At 33.7% G+C, this 19,772-nt stretch overlaps 2 protein-coding genes across 3 annotated transcripts; both read left to right on the top strand.

The window, feature by feature from the left end:
- The first annotated feature begins 171 nt into the window (after window positions 1-171).
- On the top strand, window positions 172-8,970 carry LOC147479449 (DNA-directed RNA polymerase II protein). Of its 2 annotated transcripts, none has more exons than XM_086577415.1 (14): window positions 172-347; window positions 425-512; window positions 591-690; window positions 771-844; window positions 938-1,009; window positions 1,515-1,592; window positions 1,984-2,108; window positions 3,125-3,197; window positions 3,347-3,408; window positions 3,494-3,868; window positions 6,974-7,076; window positions 7,438-7,657; window positions 8,382-8,486; window positions 8,738-8,970. In XM_086577415.1, the coding sequence occupies exons 1-12, from the start codon at window positions 268-270 to the stop codon at window positions 7,648-7,650; spliced, it is 1,443 nt and encodes a 480-aa protein (XP_086433541.1). In that variant the 5' UTR covers window positions 172-267; the 3' UTR covers window positions 7,651-7,657; window positions 8,382-8,486; window positions 8,738-8,970. The 2 variants fall into 2 exon arrangements, with proteins under 2 accessions (XP_086433541.1, XP_086433542.1); XM_086577416.1 differs by having other exon boundaries at window positions 189-347; window positions 7,441-7,657.
- A 7,209-nt stretch (window positions 8,971-16,179) lies between these two features.
- LOC147479448 (zinc finger protein GIS3-like) lies at window positions 16,180-17,739 on the top strand. The gene has a single exon (XM_086580107.1). It carries the CDS (start codon window positions 16,504-16,506, stop codon window positions 17,281-17,283), a length of 780 nt encoding a protein of 259 aa, XP_086436233.1. The 5' UTR covers window positions 16,180-16,503; the 3' UTR covers window positions 17,284-17,739.
- The last annotated feature ends 2,033 nt before the right edge of the window (window positions 17,740-19,772 follow it).

The following is a 19,772-nucleotide window of genomic DNA, read 5'->3' as shown; positions in this document are numbered from 1 at the left end:
ATCAGCCATTTGCAAGTTCGTTTGTGCAAGTCCAAATCCAATACATGCATGACGTAAAAAAACGTTTAATCTACTAAGTTGAACTAATGATAAATCCTCAATCATCTAAGCTGTTCAATTATTGTTTGGAATATCAAATGTCGGTAAAGTCCATTGGACCCAGCCCAAGTCCCTAAAGCCCAAAATTGGTTAAAGCCTCAAAATCAAAACTTGTTTCTGTTTTATCTCGGAAGAATTTAAAATAGCCAGGGAAGGAAGGAAGGAAGGATGAAACGAAAAAGTGCAAAGTGTAGTCTTTGTGAAAAATCAAATCTTGCTTCTATTTGTGCTGTCTGTGTCGATTCCAGGTAACAAATTAATTTTCTTTTACTTTATATTCAAATTTTAAAATTTCATTGTTTTAAATGGTTTTGTTATATTTCAGATTGATTGAGTATAAAAACTCTTTGAAATCATTGAGGAATGTTCGTGATTCTTGTTATTCTCGTTTGACAGCTCAGCTTGTAGCAAAGGTTTTGTCTTTATTTATCTTACTTTTTATCCAAATTGAAAAATAATAATAATAATAATAATATGTATCCTCAAAATAGAGTAAAGCAGATGATCAACTTAGTTGGAGAGTGCATCAGAATCAGAAGCTTTCTAAGTTGAGGGAGAAGCTTAACTTGACAGAGAAGCAACTATCACAAGGTTTTGACTCTTTTGTTTCTTGGATGTGTATGTTTGTAAGTCTTCTAAATGCATGTGAAGATACTGACTCTTTTTTACAGGGAAGGCTAAGCTCGACAAGATGTCTATTGATTTGAAATTTAGATATGGGTTGCTCGAATCAGCTATGCTTACGGTATAACCATTTTTAGACTAAATATGAACTGAATTTTCATGTTTTTGAAAATTCGACATTTGTTATAAACAATTGGTGGTTTGTTCACTGCAGTTGAAAAAAAATCGTGTGGAACAGTTGGAGAAGTTTTACCCCAACCTAATATGTACTCAGAGCTTGGGGCATGTAAGAATCTTCTTTTGTGGTTATTCATGGATAATTTTCTTGTTACACATCTATGCATTTTCCGATGATTATCTCAAATATGGAAGCGTGGTGCTTAGCCTTATATAAGATTTAAACATTTGTGCTAAAATTTAGAACAGAAGAAGTAATTTCGATCATGCAAATTCTATAGAATACTTGTCATATTTTCGCAGTACATTCGCAGCCAACATTATGAGCTAAACACCTGATATAAAAACATCATGTGTTTAGACCATACACCATATACTAAAGTTATCAAATATAAGTAGTAGTGGTCTAACAGAGTGGTACCAACATTAAACATGTAACAAGCACGCTCATGCGTATCAGCGTATGCCTGCTTCAATTTTCTTAAGCGTAGCTAGCTAACTTGCGAATTGTTATTTCATAATGTCTGCATTTCTTTCTTTGATTATTGTTACTTTTAGATTTATACTTTTCCCTATATAATCTATTCTTATGTTTTTTTTTTATTGAACTACAGATGGCGATTACCTCTGAACGTCTTCACAAACAATCAGTAGTCATTAAGCAAATCTGCAAATTGTTTCCACAGCGCCGAGTAAGACTTTTTGAAATCTCAGTTGCCTTCAATAAATTATATATATTGACAATGTACTGCACCATGACACACACTAATTTAAACAAGTACATTGCATAGTATTGCTAATTGATATATACATTCATAGACGATCATATACACTTAGCCTACACTAATGCATGTGGAAGCTCAAATTGTTACTTGTTATGCTTATTTGTGATATTTTTGTCATGCATCCTGATTTAATATGTTTTTATTTTATTCTCAGACCATCAAATTTTTTTAGTTGACAACTTCACGTTTTTTTTTTTGATCAGCCTTCACATTGACTTCTCTTAGCACTGATTCTTTTACAAGGGCTTACCTTAGTAACTTCTGTCATGTAGGCTTGATTTTTATTTTGTATATCTAGGTTGTCGTTGATGGGGACAGAAAAGATGGTTCTAATGGTCAATATGATCAAATATGCAATGCACGCCTACCAAGAGGACTTGATCCCCACTCAGTTCCATCAGAAGAGCTTGCAGCATCCCTAGGGTAATTGTTGGTTTGTTTCAAATGTGGATAATAGCCGTTTATGTCTGCAATAAATTTTTCCTTTCAATTTAGAATGTGCAGCAAGGAATTAATTTATAAGTTATGTTTCTTAAGATGTATTCCTCTTTCATTTGGCTCAAATTGAAAGGAATAAGTAACTAGTTTTCTGTCTTATTAGTTTCACTTGAAGTGATAAAACAAAAATTAATAAAACAGGGGAAATATATGCATTTATCAGTAGTTCAATTTTATTTGATTCAAGTAACTAATTGATATTTTCTAAGTAACATGGACACTTCATATTCTTAAACAAATTCGTGCTGGAGACAGACACAAGGGCACTCATGTCGGGCACACGGACACATTCTGCGTACGATATCAAACTAGATTTCTTTCATACCCTAAAAGACTAAGAAAATAAATCAATTAACATATTTACAACCCCATGATATGCCACTTTCATAATTGATTATTTGTAAGGAGGCACTTTGTAAGGTCTTGAGCCAAACAGTTAGTGAAGCTAAAGAACAGTAGTAGTTCCATTTTTAATTAGCTGGGTCCCCGTGTCATACTTCATATAAGTCGCCGTCTCGGACACTTTGTATCTGTGCTGGACACCGAAACGCATATTTCTGTGATCCTGTCAATGTGGTTTAAGATATTTTTATACGTTTAGAAGGTTGTATATGTATGCACACTCACATATATCATTATATCATTTATTGGTAACTGCGTTATGGAAATTAATCCTTAGTCCAATAACTGGGGTCGATGACACGAATCTGCATATACTCAATTACAGTTATTCTTCAACTAAAATTGATGATTGTTTTAGACACTCTAGAATTATTTGGTTTTAATGTTATTTTTATTTTATTTTTTGGTAGTCTAATCTAACCAAAACCCTTCCCAATCCGTTGTGTACTTTTACCTTAGTTGAAGGCTTTAAGAATTTTATTAGTAAGTTACTTTTTGAAGGTTCTCTTTTATACTGATCGAGAATAGTTAAAAAACAGATACATGGTGCAACTTCTAAATCTTGTTGTCAGGGCTTTGGCTGCTCCTGTACTTCATAACTCTGGTTTTGCGGTAAGTTTTGATGTTTGTTTTGTTAATTCATATTTATCGCTATGAGTGAGGACGGGCTGTCATTTACTTATTTTTTTCTTACCTTATTGGAGGATTTGTTCCCTTTTTATCCTAGATAATTTGACTGTGAGAATATTATATTGTTTTAGGGTTCATGCTCACGAATATGGCAACGAGATTCTTATTGGGATGCTCGACCATCGTCTCGAAGGTAATTTGATCAGAAATTGGTTTCTGTTAGACAGAGCTTATGCTGTCGGTTCATGTTCTAAATTTATCCAAATGTGCTTATGCAGTAACGAGTTTCCCCTTTTCATACCACGTCAGAACTCTTGCACCAGAGGCGGAGAAAATTCATGGTCTGATAGAAGCTCAAGTAGTTTTGGCGTAGCTTCTATGGAATCAGAAAAGAAACCAACTCTTGATTCGACAGGAAGCTTTAATTGCAATTCCGCTTCTCCGCATTCAGTTGAAACTCACAAGGATCTCCAAAAGGGAATATCACTATTGAAAAAAAGTGTGGCATGTATTACAGCATATTGTTACAATTCATTATGTTTAGATGCCCCTTCTGAAGCATCTACCTTTGAAGCATTTGCAAAATTACTGGGGACACTATCTTCGTCAAAGGAAGTCAGATCTGTTTTTTCCTTGAAAATTGCATCTTCAAGGTACTGCATTCCTTTCTTTTGTAATGATTTTTTTTGGCACATACTATTTACTCACTGTTTGGTTTCTCAAATATTCTCTATGAAGGTGTACACATGATTAGTTGCTATCAAGTAGCTATTTCTTATTTTGCTTATATGACTTTAAAGATGAGCTGCTTCTGATTTAAAAATCCAAATGATTTTATAGAACTACCCTCTCCACTCAAATATGTTACCTATGATGATTTTATTATTTTATTATTATGCTCATGGCATAGTGGCATTTTTGGGAGAAAACGACAATGTCTTGATCGTCAAAATTCATATTTTCGGTGAGGTCTTTACCGAAATAACATTCTTGGTGAAGCTCGATTTCTCTTTCTGAAACTTGGTATAAATTATTCATATGCATTATGCACGTGTTTGTTTGGAGTGTGAGGATCGAAGATTAGGGGAATTGTTCTTTCGATTTAGATGCTAGATTGAACATCCTTTTCAGGGAAAGGTCGTATACTTTCCTTGCAACTGAATCTCCCGTTAACGGTCATGCTCTTAGAGAGGATTGTAAGCTTCATCCACTGGTTAATGAGATAGGTAGGGGTCTTCCATCTGCCTTAACACCTTAGCAACCAAAACACAATGCATCAGCGTTAGTGTGTGTGGGAGCGAAAGCATGAGCGCTAAAGCGTCTAACGTAAAATTTTACCTTTCTTCAGAGCGCTTAACGTAAAATTATAATGTGTGTATATAAATATATATTTTTTCGAGGACATATATATATGGTTATACGAACTCCACCTTATAGTGACTCCAAAGTTACTCCACTCCTAATAGTGGACTTATAAGATGAATTGAGAGGTAATTTTCTGTGGAGATATACATAACATGATGAAGAATACCCCCACAAAAATTCAGCTCAATTGAATATGTTTGACCTTGCCAAAAGTTATATGGAAATTAAACAAATATGAATCGTTGGATAATTTCAAAACATTATAAACAATTTTTTACGAGGTTGCACATCTTCAAATGAATTGGTTTTTTGTAAGGATAATCTCTATTGTGTGGAGAACATCTCCACTAAATATTAGCTCTAATTCATTGTATTTAGTGGTGGAGTTTTTTTGGAGTCACTTTAAGTGGAGTTCATATAACCATCTCCATATATAAGGACAAAAATCAAAAGAAATAGTTAAAGGGTTTTATTTCATGTATTTTTCTTGTTTTTTCAAATGTGATATTACTGAAAATTCTAGTGTTGTAGACGGCTCTAGTTGTAGTATACTCATTAGTCAAACTCAACCTTTAAATCGTAAATTCATTGTTAGTTGAGTGCTTGACGTGTTGATCAAACATTTTGTTGCCTGACATTCTCAAAAAGTAACGACTTTTGCACCAAAACCAATAAACCATGGTCTGGTATTAATAGTTTGCCAAATTGAGACGACATGTGATGACTAATGACCCTTGTTAGCAATTCGCCGTCGCAAATCGAATTTTTGAAGGGCCAAACGTTTAATACTTCTGAATGTTTGAAAGATTCGGAATAATTCGTGATTTTTTTGCCTTGAAACGTATAATACGGTTTTTGGCAAATTTTTCAAAAATTCGGCCAAAAAAAAAAACAGAATGAAAATTCCATTGCGTTTTTGTTATTTTTTATGTATTTTATGTTCTCACTCTTAATTTAAATCCTCCACTCTTACATTCTTAGTGATAAATTAATCCAAAAGTTTTGTTTTTATATTTTTTGGGCAATATTTAAATTGTCATGCTATGGTGTGTGTATTTTGAAGTTTGAACTATAATTTCAATCCAAGAACAAATAAATTAAGGTACCTATGTGAACCGTTTAAGTGGCTAGTTTCAATGTTTTTGTAGCTAAATTTTGGATATGTTTGTTATGTTGTAAAGAATGATAATTATTATTAATATTTACTAACATAATATCACGAATTTTTGACTTCTGAATTTTTGCAACCAAATGTTTAAAACGCGTATTAATTAAACACCGTATAATTGCCATATTGCAAATTTTGACCGAATATTTGACCGTATTGTATTTTTGAGTCACCGAATAATTCTTGAATTATTCCGTACCGAATTTTTGCCGTATTCCGAATTGCTAACAAGGGTGATGACACCTAAGACTATGATAACAGCAAAAACGTTTTGTAAAATGGGAGAGCGCGCTCAGCAATTTGGTAAACTCACTTTGTACATGTTTTCAAATTAAAAAACGGGAAAGCGCAACTTGAGTGTGCAAGTGGCATCCTTGTCCGGCGCTTTAGGTTGTCAAGCTTAACACAAAAATAAAAAAGAGTGAAAATAATAATTAAAAAAAGGAGAAAGGAAAAAATTATATTCCTGTGTGGAGTGTCAGTAAAATAATGAGAATATTTTTTGAGCATAATGATAGGCAATGCAATATCTGGATGTAAATACAGGTAGATCCCTTGTTAGTAAGTTCGTGAATTATTCGCATTTTAAACACGGATTTTTGAAGTATTTTTGAAATCGAATTAAACGGGAATAATTCTGCAATTATTCGGATTCGGGAATAATTCAGCAATCAAAAGTATTAAACGGGTAAAGTTCAGATTCAGGAATAATTCGGTCAAAAAATTCAGAATTTTCATAAAATTTTTATTACAGAAATTCCTATTTGATATGATGAATGTAAATTTTAAAGGAATTTTGAATTTTTTTTTCTTTGTTAGAGATGTTTGTTTTAGTTAGAACACTTAATACAAGTAATTTCATATGGTTTTGACCATTTCTTTGTGAAATGAATATGGGTTATATCTACAAATTTTAACCGAATTATTCACAAACAGTTGTTTAGACGAATATTTCTCAAAATATTTGACCAAATTTTTTCACGAATTTTTTGAAATTGAAATCGAATTATACCAGATCGATTCACGTTCCGAATAATTCCCGTCCCCGAACTCACTAACTAGGGGTAGAGCTAAAAACTAATTTATGCTAAATAAAAGAAATAAAAAACTATGAACATAGGTTGTGCTTATTGCCCTTTTTGGTTTTATTCTGAGTACATTTGATATTAATTTAATTTTAACAACACTATCTTGTATGTAATTACACTTATCCTGCCTTTTGCAGGTCCTGTAAGCAAGCTCAAAAGCTAAACAAATCGGTTTGGCTTGTAAATTCAGGTATTTCGTCGAGCAGTTTACTGGAGAGTGCACATGCAACATCTTTGAGGGTATAGCCACTCTACCATTGTTAGTATTAGAAATGTTTTGGTTCCAATGAATTCAAGATAGACTACAACATCAATGATAAATTAGCAAACTTGGAATGTTCTATGAGCAATGCAAAACGGATAGAGCTATGAGTGGAGGGCTTTGAAAATAACAACGTACACCTTCTTTTGCCCAGAATTGTAAATTTGCACTTGTCCCGGACAAAAGTACGTGGGAAAATAATTACTTGCCAAAACTGCCCCCCCCCAAAAAAAAGGGTAAATTATATGTTAATTTTTCACCTTTAGTATGTGTGTTAATCCGCCTTTGTGTGTTTGGATGCTTTCATTTTGTCTTATTTTATCTCTTTCTCAATGGCAGCAGAATGCTGGCGATAATAACCTTTCAAATTCTGCGGTTAGCTTTCTTTATACAAATGAGATGTCTGATGTTGGAAAGTCTGAGAGCCTAGTAGAAGGGTGGGATCTTGTTGAGCATCCTACTTTTCCACCTCCACCATCACAAAGTGAGGACATTGAGCATTGGACGAGAGCTATGTTTTTGTTGATGATCAAGTGCCACAAAAAGAGATGATCAACTTGTTTAAACTTCCTTTTGCCTAGATGAACAAAAAAATCAAAGGGCAAAAACAACTATGTAAGATTTTGATTAAGGAATGCAAGTTAGCTATTTCAAAAAACTTGTTTAAACTTCTGGAAAAACAATATATGGGTCTTGCATTCTGTGTAGCCTGTGATCGTAATAAAATATGTAGACTCCCTTGCATTTTACTTTTTAGCATTAATACGAAAAGATTTTTCATTCACTGCCTAGGCAGACCCATAGGAAATATTCAGTTCCAAATGTCTAGGTTTATTCTCTGACAGCAAGAAAGCACACCTTGATTATTTTGAGAGGACTGGAATTTTCTCTTGTTTGTATAGTACATTTCAATGGACATTTGAGCTTGGCTAAGCCATCTAATCTGGTTCCAGCCCATATATGTCAATGCCAAGAACCACTTAAGAGGACCAGATAGATCCTTTATGGTACCCCAATAAGAACCATGCTGAACAGTGTCAACTCTTATAAATTATGGAATAACTTTGATGAAAGCAAAAGAGACATGGATAAATCATTTGGATATCTATAGGTCTCAGGTTTGTTTAAATGTGCATTTGTAATACTTAGATCCATGCATCATATTGAGATTGATGTCCCTGTGAATTTCATGGCATATTGGGAACTATATCCGACTTGTGCAACGATATCTTTGTCTGATATGTGCTTACAAAATTTATTTTTATTTTATTATGTGCTTCCAGAGTAGCTCCATCCATTTTCTTCAGCCTTTGATTGCAAAAACTCGATACTTTTCGACGATTGATTACCTAGAGGATGTATTGGCGTACATAGTGTACAGCGCAGAGGTGACTATCGTTATTTGTTGGTCTTGTGAGCACTGCACATATTTTTATTAGTTAGCAGTCGGGTTTTGCTGAAGGTTTATTTTTTGGGTTAACGACCCCCCCCCCCCCCAGATGGGAAATTAGAGTCTCCCCCCAAATACACACAAACCAAGTTGACTTTTTTTTTTGTGTGTACGGGGCAATACTAGTTTTTTTTAAAAAAAAAAAAAAAAACTTGATATTCTTTTTCATTTTGATGTTTAACTTCGTAGGTTCAGGGAGTAGGAGCCTTGAGAAAAAGACACCAGTGAAGCATCCACTTATAAAATGGTTATTTCGTTGCTACTAATTCCTGTAAAATTGTAAATGAATACATTAGTATTATTGTAAATGTATGTACACAAGTTTATTATTGTTTGGTAATGTTTCAATAAATCGACCTAATGTCTTACTCCTATAAATTGACCTATATTTCTATAGGAATCCCAATGTTCTTGCTTGTGCCCCTCATTTTTTCCATGAGTTCTCTTTGAGTCCTTAGTTCTTTAATTCTTATTTATTTTAGAATTAATGTGCAAATTTCTCAAAGAACGGATAGCCTTGCTCAGAAATAGGGAGAGAAATTGTAGTCAGTTGGCAATTAGAATCCATATTAATATATTATCTTTCAGTATTTTTTGTGACTTTACCAGCATTTCCCGCCCTTGGTAAAGCCATGTCCGTATCAGTAAGTCTTCGTCTAATTTACTTGCAAATAATTAATTTGTTTTGCTAAAGATACGACTATTAAAGTTACTCACTGGAAGTTACTCGCTAATTTGATCTCATGTATTTCCACCGTATCCAGCTCCATTCTTAGTTACCATCACAGCATAGAAGTGGTGTCTATTAACACACTGGAGGTCACCATTCTTAGTCACCTTTTTGTAGTTTTGTACTTAAGATGCAAATTAGTTTGGACGTTTGGTGTAGACAGAAACTCACTGGAGGTCAGTTCAAGTCTTGGTGAGGAGACGGCTGTGTGTGCCCAGCGTCTAGACATGGTATCGTTCCAGCCCCCCGGTTTTTAAGTCCCTGTGCAGTGTTAGTTGTTGCAAGCTAGAAATTGCATTGTTTGATAATTTTACTGCTTATGAGGAAACTGAAAGGTATTTAGTAGCTTATTTAATTCAGACTGCCCCCCTCATTCAGATCTATGCCAAGGATTTATCCAATCAGGTGGCAGGTTGATTTGAATAATTTTATTACATAATGTATAACAAATAGAGCTTTGCAATACTCACACTCTTATACCATTATATCTAATTTGCAGCATTAAGAACTGTTTGATCAGAATCTTAAGATTCTTCAATGCTGATACCTGTCAAGAATTTAAGTATGGTGATCAAACACATTGCAAAGAAGTAATCAACAGATTTTCTTGTAAGTATAAAGCATCTCAAAGACTTAAACAAACCCAACACTGACATCTTAGGTTATCTGTTTACAAGCTATGCATATGTGTATGTATATAAATATAGTTAACCTATGCAGTGCACCTATATTCTAAAGTTTTTTCCTTAGAAGTTTCCTAGTTCACATACAAAATATTGTATTTCAAGCTAATAAGCTCCAAAGGCTAGAGATGACATGAAATGTACAAACACAAACCTACTTAAACTAGCAATTCTTCAATCCCGTTGAACATTTCTTTTATTTCTATGTGAGACCCATTGCATCTTTGTAGATTCTTGAGGATCACATACCTCCAAAATTCAAAGATAGTTTATCTAAGTTCTTTTGCTAAAATAAGCACGTCAGGTAGAGGAAAAAAATGCTAACCCCTTTGATTAGCTAAGCCATTTTCAGTATAATATTCCTAACCATATTGTATTACAATCTTGTCATGTGGATTGGTCCCTTAACACATGTTTTGTGTTGCATTTCATATTATGTATGTGTAGCCGTCTGTGTCTAGCTTTATAGACAACCGTATACATTTTTTGTTTTCTCATTGATTGACTAAGTCTCCCTAACCTAATTCATGGACAGCTTGTGTTAATTATTTTCGAAATAGGTGTCAACAAATTGATTAATGTATATATATATATATATCAATTCGACCGATCCACTTATTGATCCGTTGGGTAAAAAAGGGTGGTAGAACTCGTAGACATGGAGTCATGTTCTTAGTCGTATGATATATGATTACAATCAGGTTAGAGACAAACTGAGTAACGATCAGTCTTACTTAAAAGGAGCAGCTAGGACTAAATTAAAGTGATATATCTGACTTCATACTCTGCCTATTTTAGTCGAATCTTCTTGAAAATCAATATCTAACGAGCAAAGAAAAAGATTGTTTTTTTTTTTGCTAAAGAAGAAAAAGATTGTTTCGTCAAGCGACCCACACGGATAATTTCAGGTATATGGGTCGAATTCATTGGTTCTTTCACATAATTGAAGCTGCATTTGTGCTTATTATATCCTCGCATTCTAGACTATAATCTAGGTTTAGTTCCAAAGTAGTTGTTTATTCATGATAAACAAATATGCTCATAGAAACACTTCACATGACTTAAAGTTAACTCCACCCAACCTCCTACCTATTATTTAAAGAAGTAGGTAGTGTCATTTGGAATACTAGGGGGGTTTTATTTAGTCATACCCACATCGCTTGGATTGCTTATATTAACATGCTTTGGACATATCTAAAAAGGGATATCAACTTAAGAATCAAGTCACATTTGTGTTTTCTTTAAACTTTTGGTCCCTTCCAAAGTAATGGTTTCAAAAAGAAACAAAGTTGGTTACTTGGCTAATGGAGGTGTAATATAACATACATTATATTTGTAATAATCTTGTGTTAAAGGGATTAAAAAATGTCATATTAGATAGATCTTTCATTGATAAGCACAACTTAGTGGGACATATTCTGGATTTGGGCAATCTTATAACATATAAATATTGGCATCACTTCAATCAACAACAAAGAAGCATGATTACGACCCTAAAATATATATACTCTATGATAGATGGTGGAGACCATTACAACAAGAAAAGCTCATGACTATAAAAACAGTTGTTCATCAATTATTAATGGACTGGTATATAGAGAGGCAGATCATTTTAAGCAAGAGAGGGAGAGAGAGAGATTGGTAGCATGTGGACCCATGTATAGAAGTCCGACTGATGTTGGTTAGAACGCATAGAGACCAAGTTGATGCACCTCACATGTCTTACACTCCATCAGAGGAGAGAACTCATATGGCGCTCCTTACTCCGTAACAGCCCATATATATATAGAGATTCAAAGACAGTGCCTTATAATCAATTAAGAAGAGAATTGAACTCATGTTTCATCATATATGTCCAAGAAGTAGTTGGTTCTGGTCCTACTACATTATCACAGAGATGTAAAGATGTATTCTCCCACAGAGGAAAGAGCAGTTCCAAGTTGCAACATAATTAAGTGAAAGTTAAGGGGTCTAAGTAGACCTGTAGACTACAAGTCTAAACTCCAAACCCTCAAGTGATCTCTAACCTTAACATCAGTCACAGAGTCACAGTACACATATGTAGTAGCTAAGTGGTCATTTCATTACTTTTTCGAAGGAAACCAACTGCTTGAAACCTACAGTGGGGCAGATTCTGGCCCAGCACATTTTCAAACCTAAGTTGTCAGTATGATAACCTCCACCTCCCCTCCCTCTCTAATAAATCTCCCCAAAAATTTCAGAGCCATACACTTGGAAGAGTAAAAAGTACACATATCTGAAGTTGCACAGTACAGAAGATGAAGACAGTACACCTTTGCAACAGTTCTCTTACCAAATTCCGTGTCATTTGTAGGAGACAATATTCACATTATGAGGGTAAATTTACCGTGTAAAACTAATGAATGTCACTATAAGCATCGATCAATCGTTATCGGCTGAAACCTATTTGTGTCTACCATAAAAATGACTCGGTACTCACCACATGATGAGACTCACTTAAATAAATGTTCGTGGTATAAAGTCTAAGGCATTGCATAATGCCACCTGATGGTCCAAGAAATATGTACTGCATATATCATCAAATCATATATATGTGGACCAGATCGACGTAGGTGCCTGCTAATATATATATGCACTAATTAACAATTACACTGCAATGCAGCACACAGACATCCATTTATTCCACTGCTGTTTATAGATCGATCAAGGAAATATATTGAAGAGTGGCAAAAAGAAAAAGTGTGTGCGAAAAACACAAATGATTGAATGAGAAAGGGGAGACAGGGTGGGACAAGTTTGGAGTTGAGGTGAAGACTTTGGGAGAGGTTTTAATCTGAAATGATGCATTACATGCTTTTCAAGTGGGAGATTACAAAGGGATATGTTTTTGCTTTCCCTTTCTCTCATAATTCTCTCTTGCTTTCTCGCTCTCTCTCTTCTCAAATGAAACGACTCTAATAACTCCTTTTCATTGTAGTTAGTAAGATTCTTAGAGATCTCATCTTAAGAAAAATGCATTAAAAATCCTTATAAAATGAACACAACTCACTCTAAAAACGTCAATCACGCAAACATCCTAAGCACTTCCTCATCATCCAAACGTCATGGTAGACCAAATTATATACTTTAGCATTGAATAAATGAACAGCATTTGAACTCAGCTTTCTATATTAGTCGTACTTCCGTTATTACCCTTGGGTGTGGAAAATCCATATCTAAAGCAAGATATGCATGAATATGATGATGTTGATAAGTGGGTCAGTAGCCTATCAAATTTTGCTATTCTTGCTGTGTAGCTGATGATTAGCAGAGGTTTTTCACAAATGTTTGGAATTTCAGGTTCTTGCATCGTTGCATACTTGCATGCATGCACGATTTATTTTTGTTTAATTTCTGGTTGTTTCTTTTGGGAAGGATAAATGAAGATAATAAAATAATTGTTGATTCTTATATTGGTGAGTACTGGGACTACTGGTGGTTGAGACTTTAGGGTGCAGCAGGCATTCAGGAAAGACATGGGTTCTTGGAGGACATAGGGTCTCGTTCCATTTAATCCAGGTTACATGACTTACATCTCTGCAAGGTACTTTGACTATTGAGACGTACAAAGCTAGTTTTGAATTGTACTTCAACTATTGAGACATGTATTGATTTTTCCACGTGTAGCTAGTACTTAGTGTACACGTGAAATGATAGGTATAGTTTTCGCACCGGTTTTTTTTACAGTGTTTGAAGTTTGAACCCGTCCATTCATCCAGTTGTTTTTTAACAGAATTTCAGGGCGTGGTGGAGAAATTGGTGCTTTTCTATCGTATCAGTTGAACATACTAACAACAACAAGAAGTTCATCTAATCAGTGACGAACTTCTTTCGAATCAATCAATTGAACATCGAAATCCGAAAGACATTCAAGACTTATTGATCTTACTTATAGATTACCAATACATGGGGAGATAAACAAGATAAAACACTTCTCTAAACAATTTTCACTAATCAATAAATTTATTTTTGTGGAGAAAAAATTCGCTCCTTAGCGTGAAAAGTCTCGTAAACACCATCCAATACACATCATTTTTTTTTTTTAACTAATGACTAACTCTAATTAATTAAAATCTAACCAAATATTTATTTTATTCACTCTTCAAATCATTCTATTTTATTCTCTATAAATATTTAATTTCTTTGTTTTTCTATAAAAAAGAAATCTACAATGTAAATTTTGAAAAATTCGGCAAAAAAAAAAAAAAAAATAAAAACCTTGTATAATAAAATAAAAACTACTCTAACATTTATGGAAAAAAAACGCTTAAATTTTATTATAATTATTTTAAAAAAAATGTAAATGCAATTAAAAATCACAAACTTTATTACAATCCCAAAATACCGATGATGATATCCAGTAAAAAAATAAAATTGAGAAATTCGCGTTGTAATTGAATGAAAGAGAATCTCTTGAAAAATCTGCAACATAAAATTAAAAATTTATTTGTAGATTTTTGAATTTTGAATTTTGAATTAATATTTTATAATTATGAAAACACAAAGAAAGAAAAGATTTGTAAAGAAAAAATAAAATGATTTAGAGAGAGAATAAAATAAATATTTAGTTAGATTTAATTTAACTAGACACTAGAGTTAATCAATATTTAAAAGATAGTAGATGGGTGGTGGATGGGTGCTTAGGAGACTTTTCGATCCTAAGCGCTTAGGAGCGAATGTACGTTTTCTCCTTACAATTTAGAGCCATATTTATAGACTTCCAAACACTTCAAATTGGAAATAGAAACATCCAAAAAATTCATAAATTGATACTACTACCTAAAATGACTTAAAACTACTTAAAATACTTCAAAAACAACTTTTGAAACTTTTGAAAATACCATAGAATCCTAAAATAACGCAAATACATAAAATAAATAATTTCTAGGATCACATATGGGCTCAAACTTTGGAATTCCATTAATCTCATTGACTTGCATCATATCATTCTCCTGGTCTTGGAAAAAATTTGTCCTCGAATTTTACTTGCGTACATATTGTAGTCCTCCTTGAATTTTTCCATTATACTTTCTAAAATCCATAGCTTGTCGAAAATAACTATTTTTCATAAGTTGCACGAAAAACATTCTCGCTAAAACAAAAACAATTATTATTTGGCATAACTACGTCTTCAAAGCCCTCTAGGAATTGATCTTCGTACTAAACTTGATATTTTATGTTTGCAACAAATGGCGAAACTTATAGTACTAAAATTATGTTGGCATAACTACGTCTTCGATCAAACCCCTAAGAATTGGAATTGGAAGGGTTATAAAACAAACTCATGATCATTAAGGCATTTATAAGTTTTAGATTAGGCCAAATTTTCCAACCACATTAAACATTGCCACAAAAAATAATCCAAATCGAAAACAAACTAGATTGAGGGCGCAGCAGGGAGTCAGGAAAGACATTGTTTCTTGGAGGAGGGGGCTCATTCCATTTAATCCTTAGCTAAGTGGTTGCATCTTGCATTCTGCAAGGTACTTTAACCATTGAGACGTAAAAGCAAGTATTGAATGGTACATTGGTACTTCAACTATTGAGGCATGTATTGATTTTTCCACGTGCAGCTAGAACAATATGCAGTGTTGCCAAAAGTTTCGCCATTTGTTGATATTTTGACAAGTTCTGTGTTGGCATATATTGAACTTCCTGGGTTAATCATATATATACATATGGTTGCATGATTCTGGTTAGCCTTCTTTGACAAAATATCACCGGCCATTCCTATAGATTTCAACCTTTTGACGTCCCTTGCATCGGGGGACCGATCTAGGAATTTAAGTTTGGGTGTGGATGCATCAAGATCTTCTTTGTCAACAAATTATAACGTAATAATTTCACGCAGTTTGAATTTGTAGTATATATAAGCACCTGTCGATGAACGTTTTTGCGTCCTAAAACTCTAATTAAAGGACTATAGATCGATCAGCAATGGTAGAAAGCAACTTGTCACCTCACTAAATAAAACAACGTTTGTCATGGGATTCTATTGTGTTCGATATTTTAGTGATGAGGTGGCAAGTAAAGTAGCCATTTCCACTTTTCTCTTTTCTTTTTCTTTGGTTGAATTCCAATATTCCTCTTATCAATAACACATATAATGATGTCACAAAATATAATCAGAATCTTGCATTAGGCTTACATAAGCCTAATTTCGTAACTTGACTAGCACTGAATTAAATACAAAGTGGAGGATGCCAAGACAAGCGCAATCTAAGTCCCCCATTGTTTGTGCGTTGTGTTCCCAATATCAAACACTTTCTTCTCTTGGGATGTCCGCAAATAACTCTCTATTTTTCCTCTATCTCATAACATCAATCTACCTTTCTCCATTTATACTGTGTACTTAAAACATCTCAAATCTTATATAAATACCCCCAACACATGCAATCACTCTCTTACAACACAACACACACCCAGCAGGCCACATCTCATCATCTCTTAGAGGTTAGACCTCCTTCATATTCATGGTCTCTTTGTAACAAACACCACCCCTTCACTCCTTTTTCTCTCTAATGGCTGATATTATGGACTACCAAGCTAAACAAACCCACAACACATCAACTGCCAACAACAACCACCACCATACTACTAACAACGTTGTACGCTTAAAGCTCTTTGGTTTCAATGTTTCAGAAGAAGAAGAAGTAGATTCAGGTAAAAGTAGTACTCGATCTGGGTCACCAGAATCTGGAAGTACTTATCCGGCAACCGATGGAAGAAAATATGAGTGTCAATATTGTTGTAGAGAATTTGCTAATTCACAAGCTTTGGGTGGTCATCAAAATGCACATAAGAAAGAAAGACAACAACTCAAGCGTGCACAAATGGCGGCGAATCGGACTTCTTCTTATGCTTCCCACGTGCGAAACCCCATGATTTCCGCCTTTTCGCCACCACCCCATCTCTTATCTCCAACGTCTCAAATGGTTGTTCCACCACCTCAATCTCCTTCTTGGGTGTACATGTCATCACGTACTAGCTCTTCAGTGCCACCATTCCACGTGTCGCATGGGTGTGTATTTCAGCAGCCTAATAGTAGTATAATAAGAAGTACACCTCAAATGCTAACTTACGCTGGTGGTGGTGGTGGTGGAGATATGAGAACCACAGTGGGGTTGACTCAGTCAATGAGTCAAAATCAAATTACAAGTCTTCATTCAGGTAATATTGGTGGTGGTGGTGGAGTCAATAATGTTGGGCCTTCTTTGAGTAGGTTTACTAATAGTGGGCCCAGTTTTGATGACGCATTTGGGTTGGATTTGCATTTGAGTCTTGCTCCAGCTGCTCCTTGAGTTTGGCTTAATTGCCTCTTGTTAGCTACGTAGCTACATTCTTATAGGGGTTTAGCGTTACATCGAACCGCTCCCTAAACAATAGGAGCTTTTTCAAGTTAGTCGCTCTGTTTCCGCTCCTATTGTTGCCCAAACTCCATGCTCGATTTGATTCTTAGGAGTTTTAGCGATGGCTACAATATATTGGCTTGACTCGGGTCAGAATCATGCATGCTCGATCTGATTCAAATCTTAGGAGTTTTAGCAATGGCTATAATATTGGGTTGGCTTGACTTGGGTCAGATCAGCTCATAATCTGATGTGTATTTGCCAGTTTGGATCTTGTATGTAAATTTTCCATTTTTTTATTTTTTTGTTAGAGAAGACTTTATTCAAGGGCATGCATTCCTTAATCCTTAACTTTCATTAACGTGCAAAATCTAATAGAAAAAGGCTATTATATATCATGCTTATACATGCACTTGTTTGCCTAGCCTGTATTTTTCTCAGTAGGAATTGAACTAAAAGTTTAAATAAAACAGAAAAATAAGGAGGTGTTTATTTACACCACCAAAATCCAAAATATATAGAGAAAAGATGCAAATTAAGTGAAATAATTAAACTATGCTGCTTCTTCACCCTCCCTTATTTATTACTTATTTAGTATAGTTCCCCTTGAAATAATTTCCAAATTTTGTAAAGAATTAACCCAACAAACTCTTATTTTAGTCCTTGGCTATCAGTGTTGCAGAATTGACTTCCTTGCACTTGTGATATAATTAGTTATATAAGCCTTTTGGGCTAGTAATCTCAGGATCGGAGCAATTGCGTTGTTTGTGAGTTAGAGACTTAGAGATTCTATATAGGATCTCTCATCAATTTTCTTCCTAGCTTAGAGGGTTATATGTTACAGCTGGAACTCCCTTCAATGATTATACACTTGGGGACGTTTAATTTGTATGTTTTTTATTTTGTTTAATAAAACAGATGGGTATGCATTAGCCCCATAACTTATTATTAAAACAAATAAAAATAATAATAAATCCATGATATCTAGACTCTAAAGTATGTTTTCTGTTAGTTTAATTTGTTCCTTTGGAAAACTCGTGAAAAACTTAAATGCTATGCCTCTTTAATTAAATTTTTTGTTAATATGTTTTTGACACCTAGTCGCTTGAGTTGTAAGCAATCAACAACCTTTATGTCTAAAGCGGTCGATCTAGAAAAAAAAAATTATTATTAACAGTTTGTGGGACAATAAAGGGCAATGATCTAAAGAAGAAAGGAAGGCAAAGCCAAGATCGATCAATTTTCAACGGAAAGCTTAATTTATCTTGTACTATATATATGGATTGATGGGAACGATTGCTCGAAGATACATACATTTGTATGTTTATTATGTTCCTTATTGTAATTAATTTCCTCAAATAATTCTCCAACACCCTTGCTCAATTTTTTTTTTAAGAAATAATAATATCGACACTAATGCATATGACGTTGGAAAAACTGGTTTGAAAAGAGACAACGAAGAAATGAAGCTAATTAAGTCAAATATCAACATTTGATTGACGTAGTTGGAAAGCGTTTGAGCATATATATATATACAACATATATACAAAGTTTAGATGCAATTATGAGAAAGATGTTGATGTCGGTAACCCTGAATGTTTGGCGTGACATTGTCATCATTATGATGATCTTATTATAGGAATGAATCATTTGAGTTTGCTAATTGAAACAACCAAACAATCATGAATTTTCGATATATATATATATATATATATATGGGATCCCTATAGATATATATACACGTACATTGATACTGGATGATGCTAATTGGCAGTCCCTTTATATAGTTCGCAGCCTTAAATCAGTTTTTATATATATATATATATATATATATATATATATATATATATATATATATATATATATATATATATATATATATATATGTGTTACTAATAATTAAGCAAGAAATTCCCAGATTTAAAAAGAAAAAGAAAAAAAGAAGTGGTGCCTGAAATTTTCGAACATTTTATATGATGTTTTTATCTCAACAATGAATAAAATTACTTAACATGCAGTGTAAGAATGGTCTGTTGTTGTATATGCAAATAATGTACATGTTTTTAAAATTAATTAAAAAATTTAGTTAAACTAATTTATAATTTGCAACCCGTATACAAATTTAATTCTGGATAAGAGACATAGAATTCGCAAACCTTAATTTTGTTGTTAAATGAATATAAAATACTAAAATCATCAATATGTGACAACACTTTGAGGGGGTTGAAAAGAAGTCGGAATGAACACAAAAAATACGATGTAAAGAACTAAAGATAACATCTTTTTTGCAAATGCATCTTTTTTTAGCAATCACACAAGGAATACTAACACGGCTTACTTTTTTTGGTTCTTATTTTTTCTTTCTTTTTTCAGTTAGCTAGCTAGTAACTTTCGGTCATGCATGTCTTGACTAAGAATGAGTCTTCTTCAGATTTACACTA

This window comes from Coptis chinensis, chromosome 8 (assembly GCF_015680905.1).
Source record: "Coptis chinensis isolate HL-2020 chromosome 8, ASM1568090v1, whole genome shotgun sequence".
NCBI lineage: Eukaryota > Viridiplantae > Streptophyta > Magnoliopsida > Ranunculales > Ranunculaceae > Coptis > Coptis chinensis.
Note: the sequence above shows the minus strand (reverse complement) of the source record. Positions and strands in the feature narration are given on the sequence as shown.

Coding starts and splice junctions, on each gene's coding strand:
- LOC147479449 (XM_086577415.1), top strand. CDS start 268: ATGAAACGAAAAAGTGCAAAGTGTAGTCTTTGTGAAAAATCAAATCTT. Junction 513..590: donor CAGCTCAGCTTGTAGCAAAG/GTTTTGTCTTTA, acceptor TCCTCAAAATAG/AGTAAAGCAGATGATCAACT. Junction 7,077..7,437: donor CACATGCAACATCTTTGAGG/GTATAGCCACTC, acceptor TCTCAATGGCAG/CAGAATGCTGGCGATAATAA.
- LOC147479448 (XM_086580107.1), top strand. CDS start 16,504: ATGGCTGATATTATGGACTACCAAGCTAAACAAACCCACAACACATCA.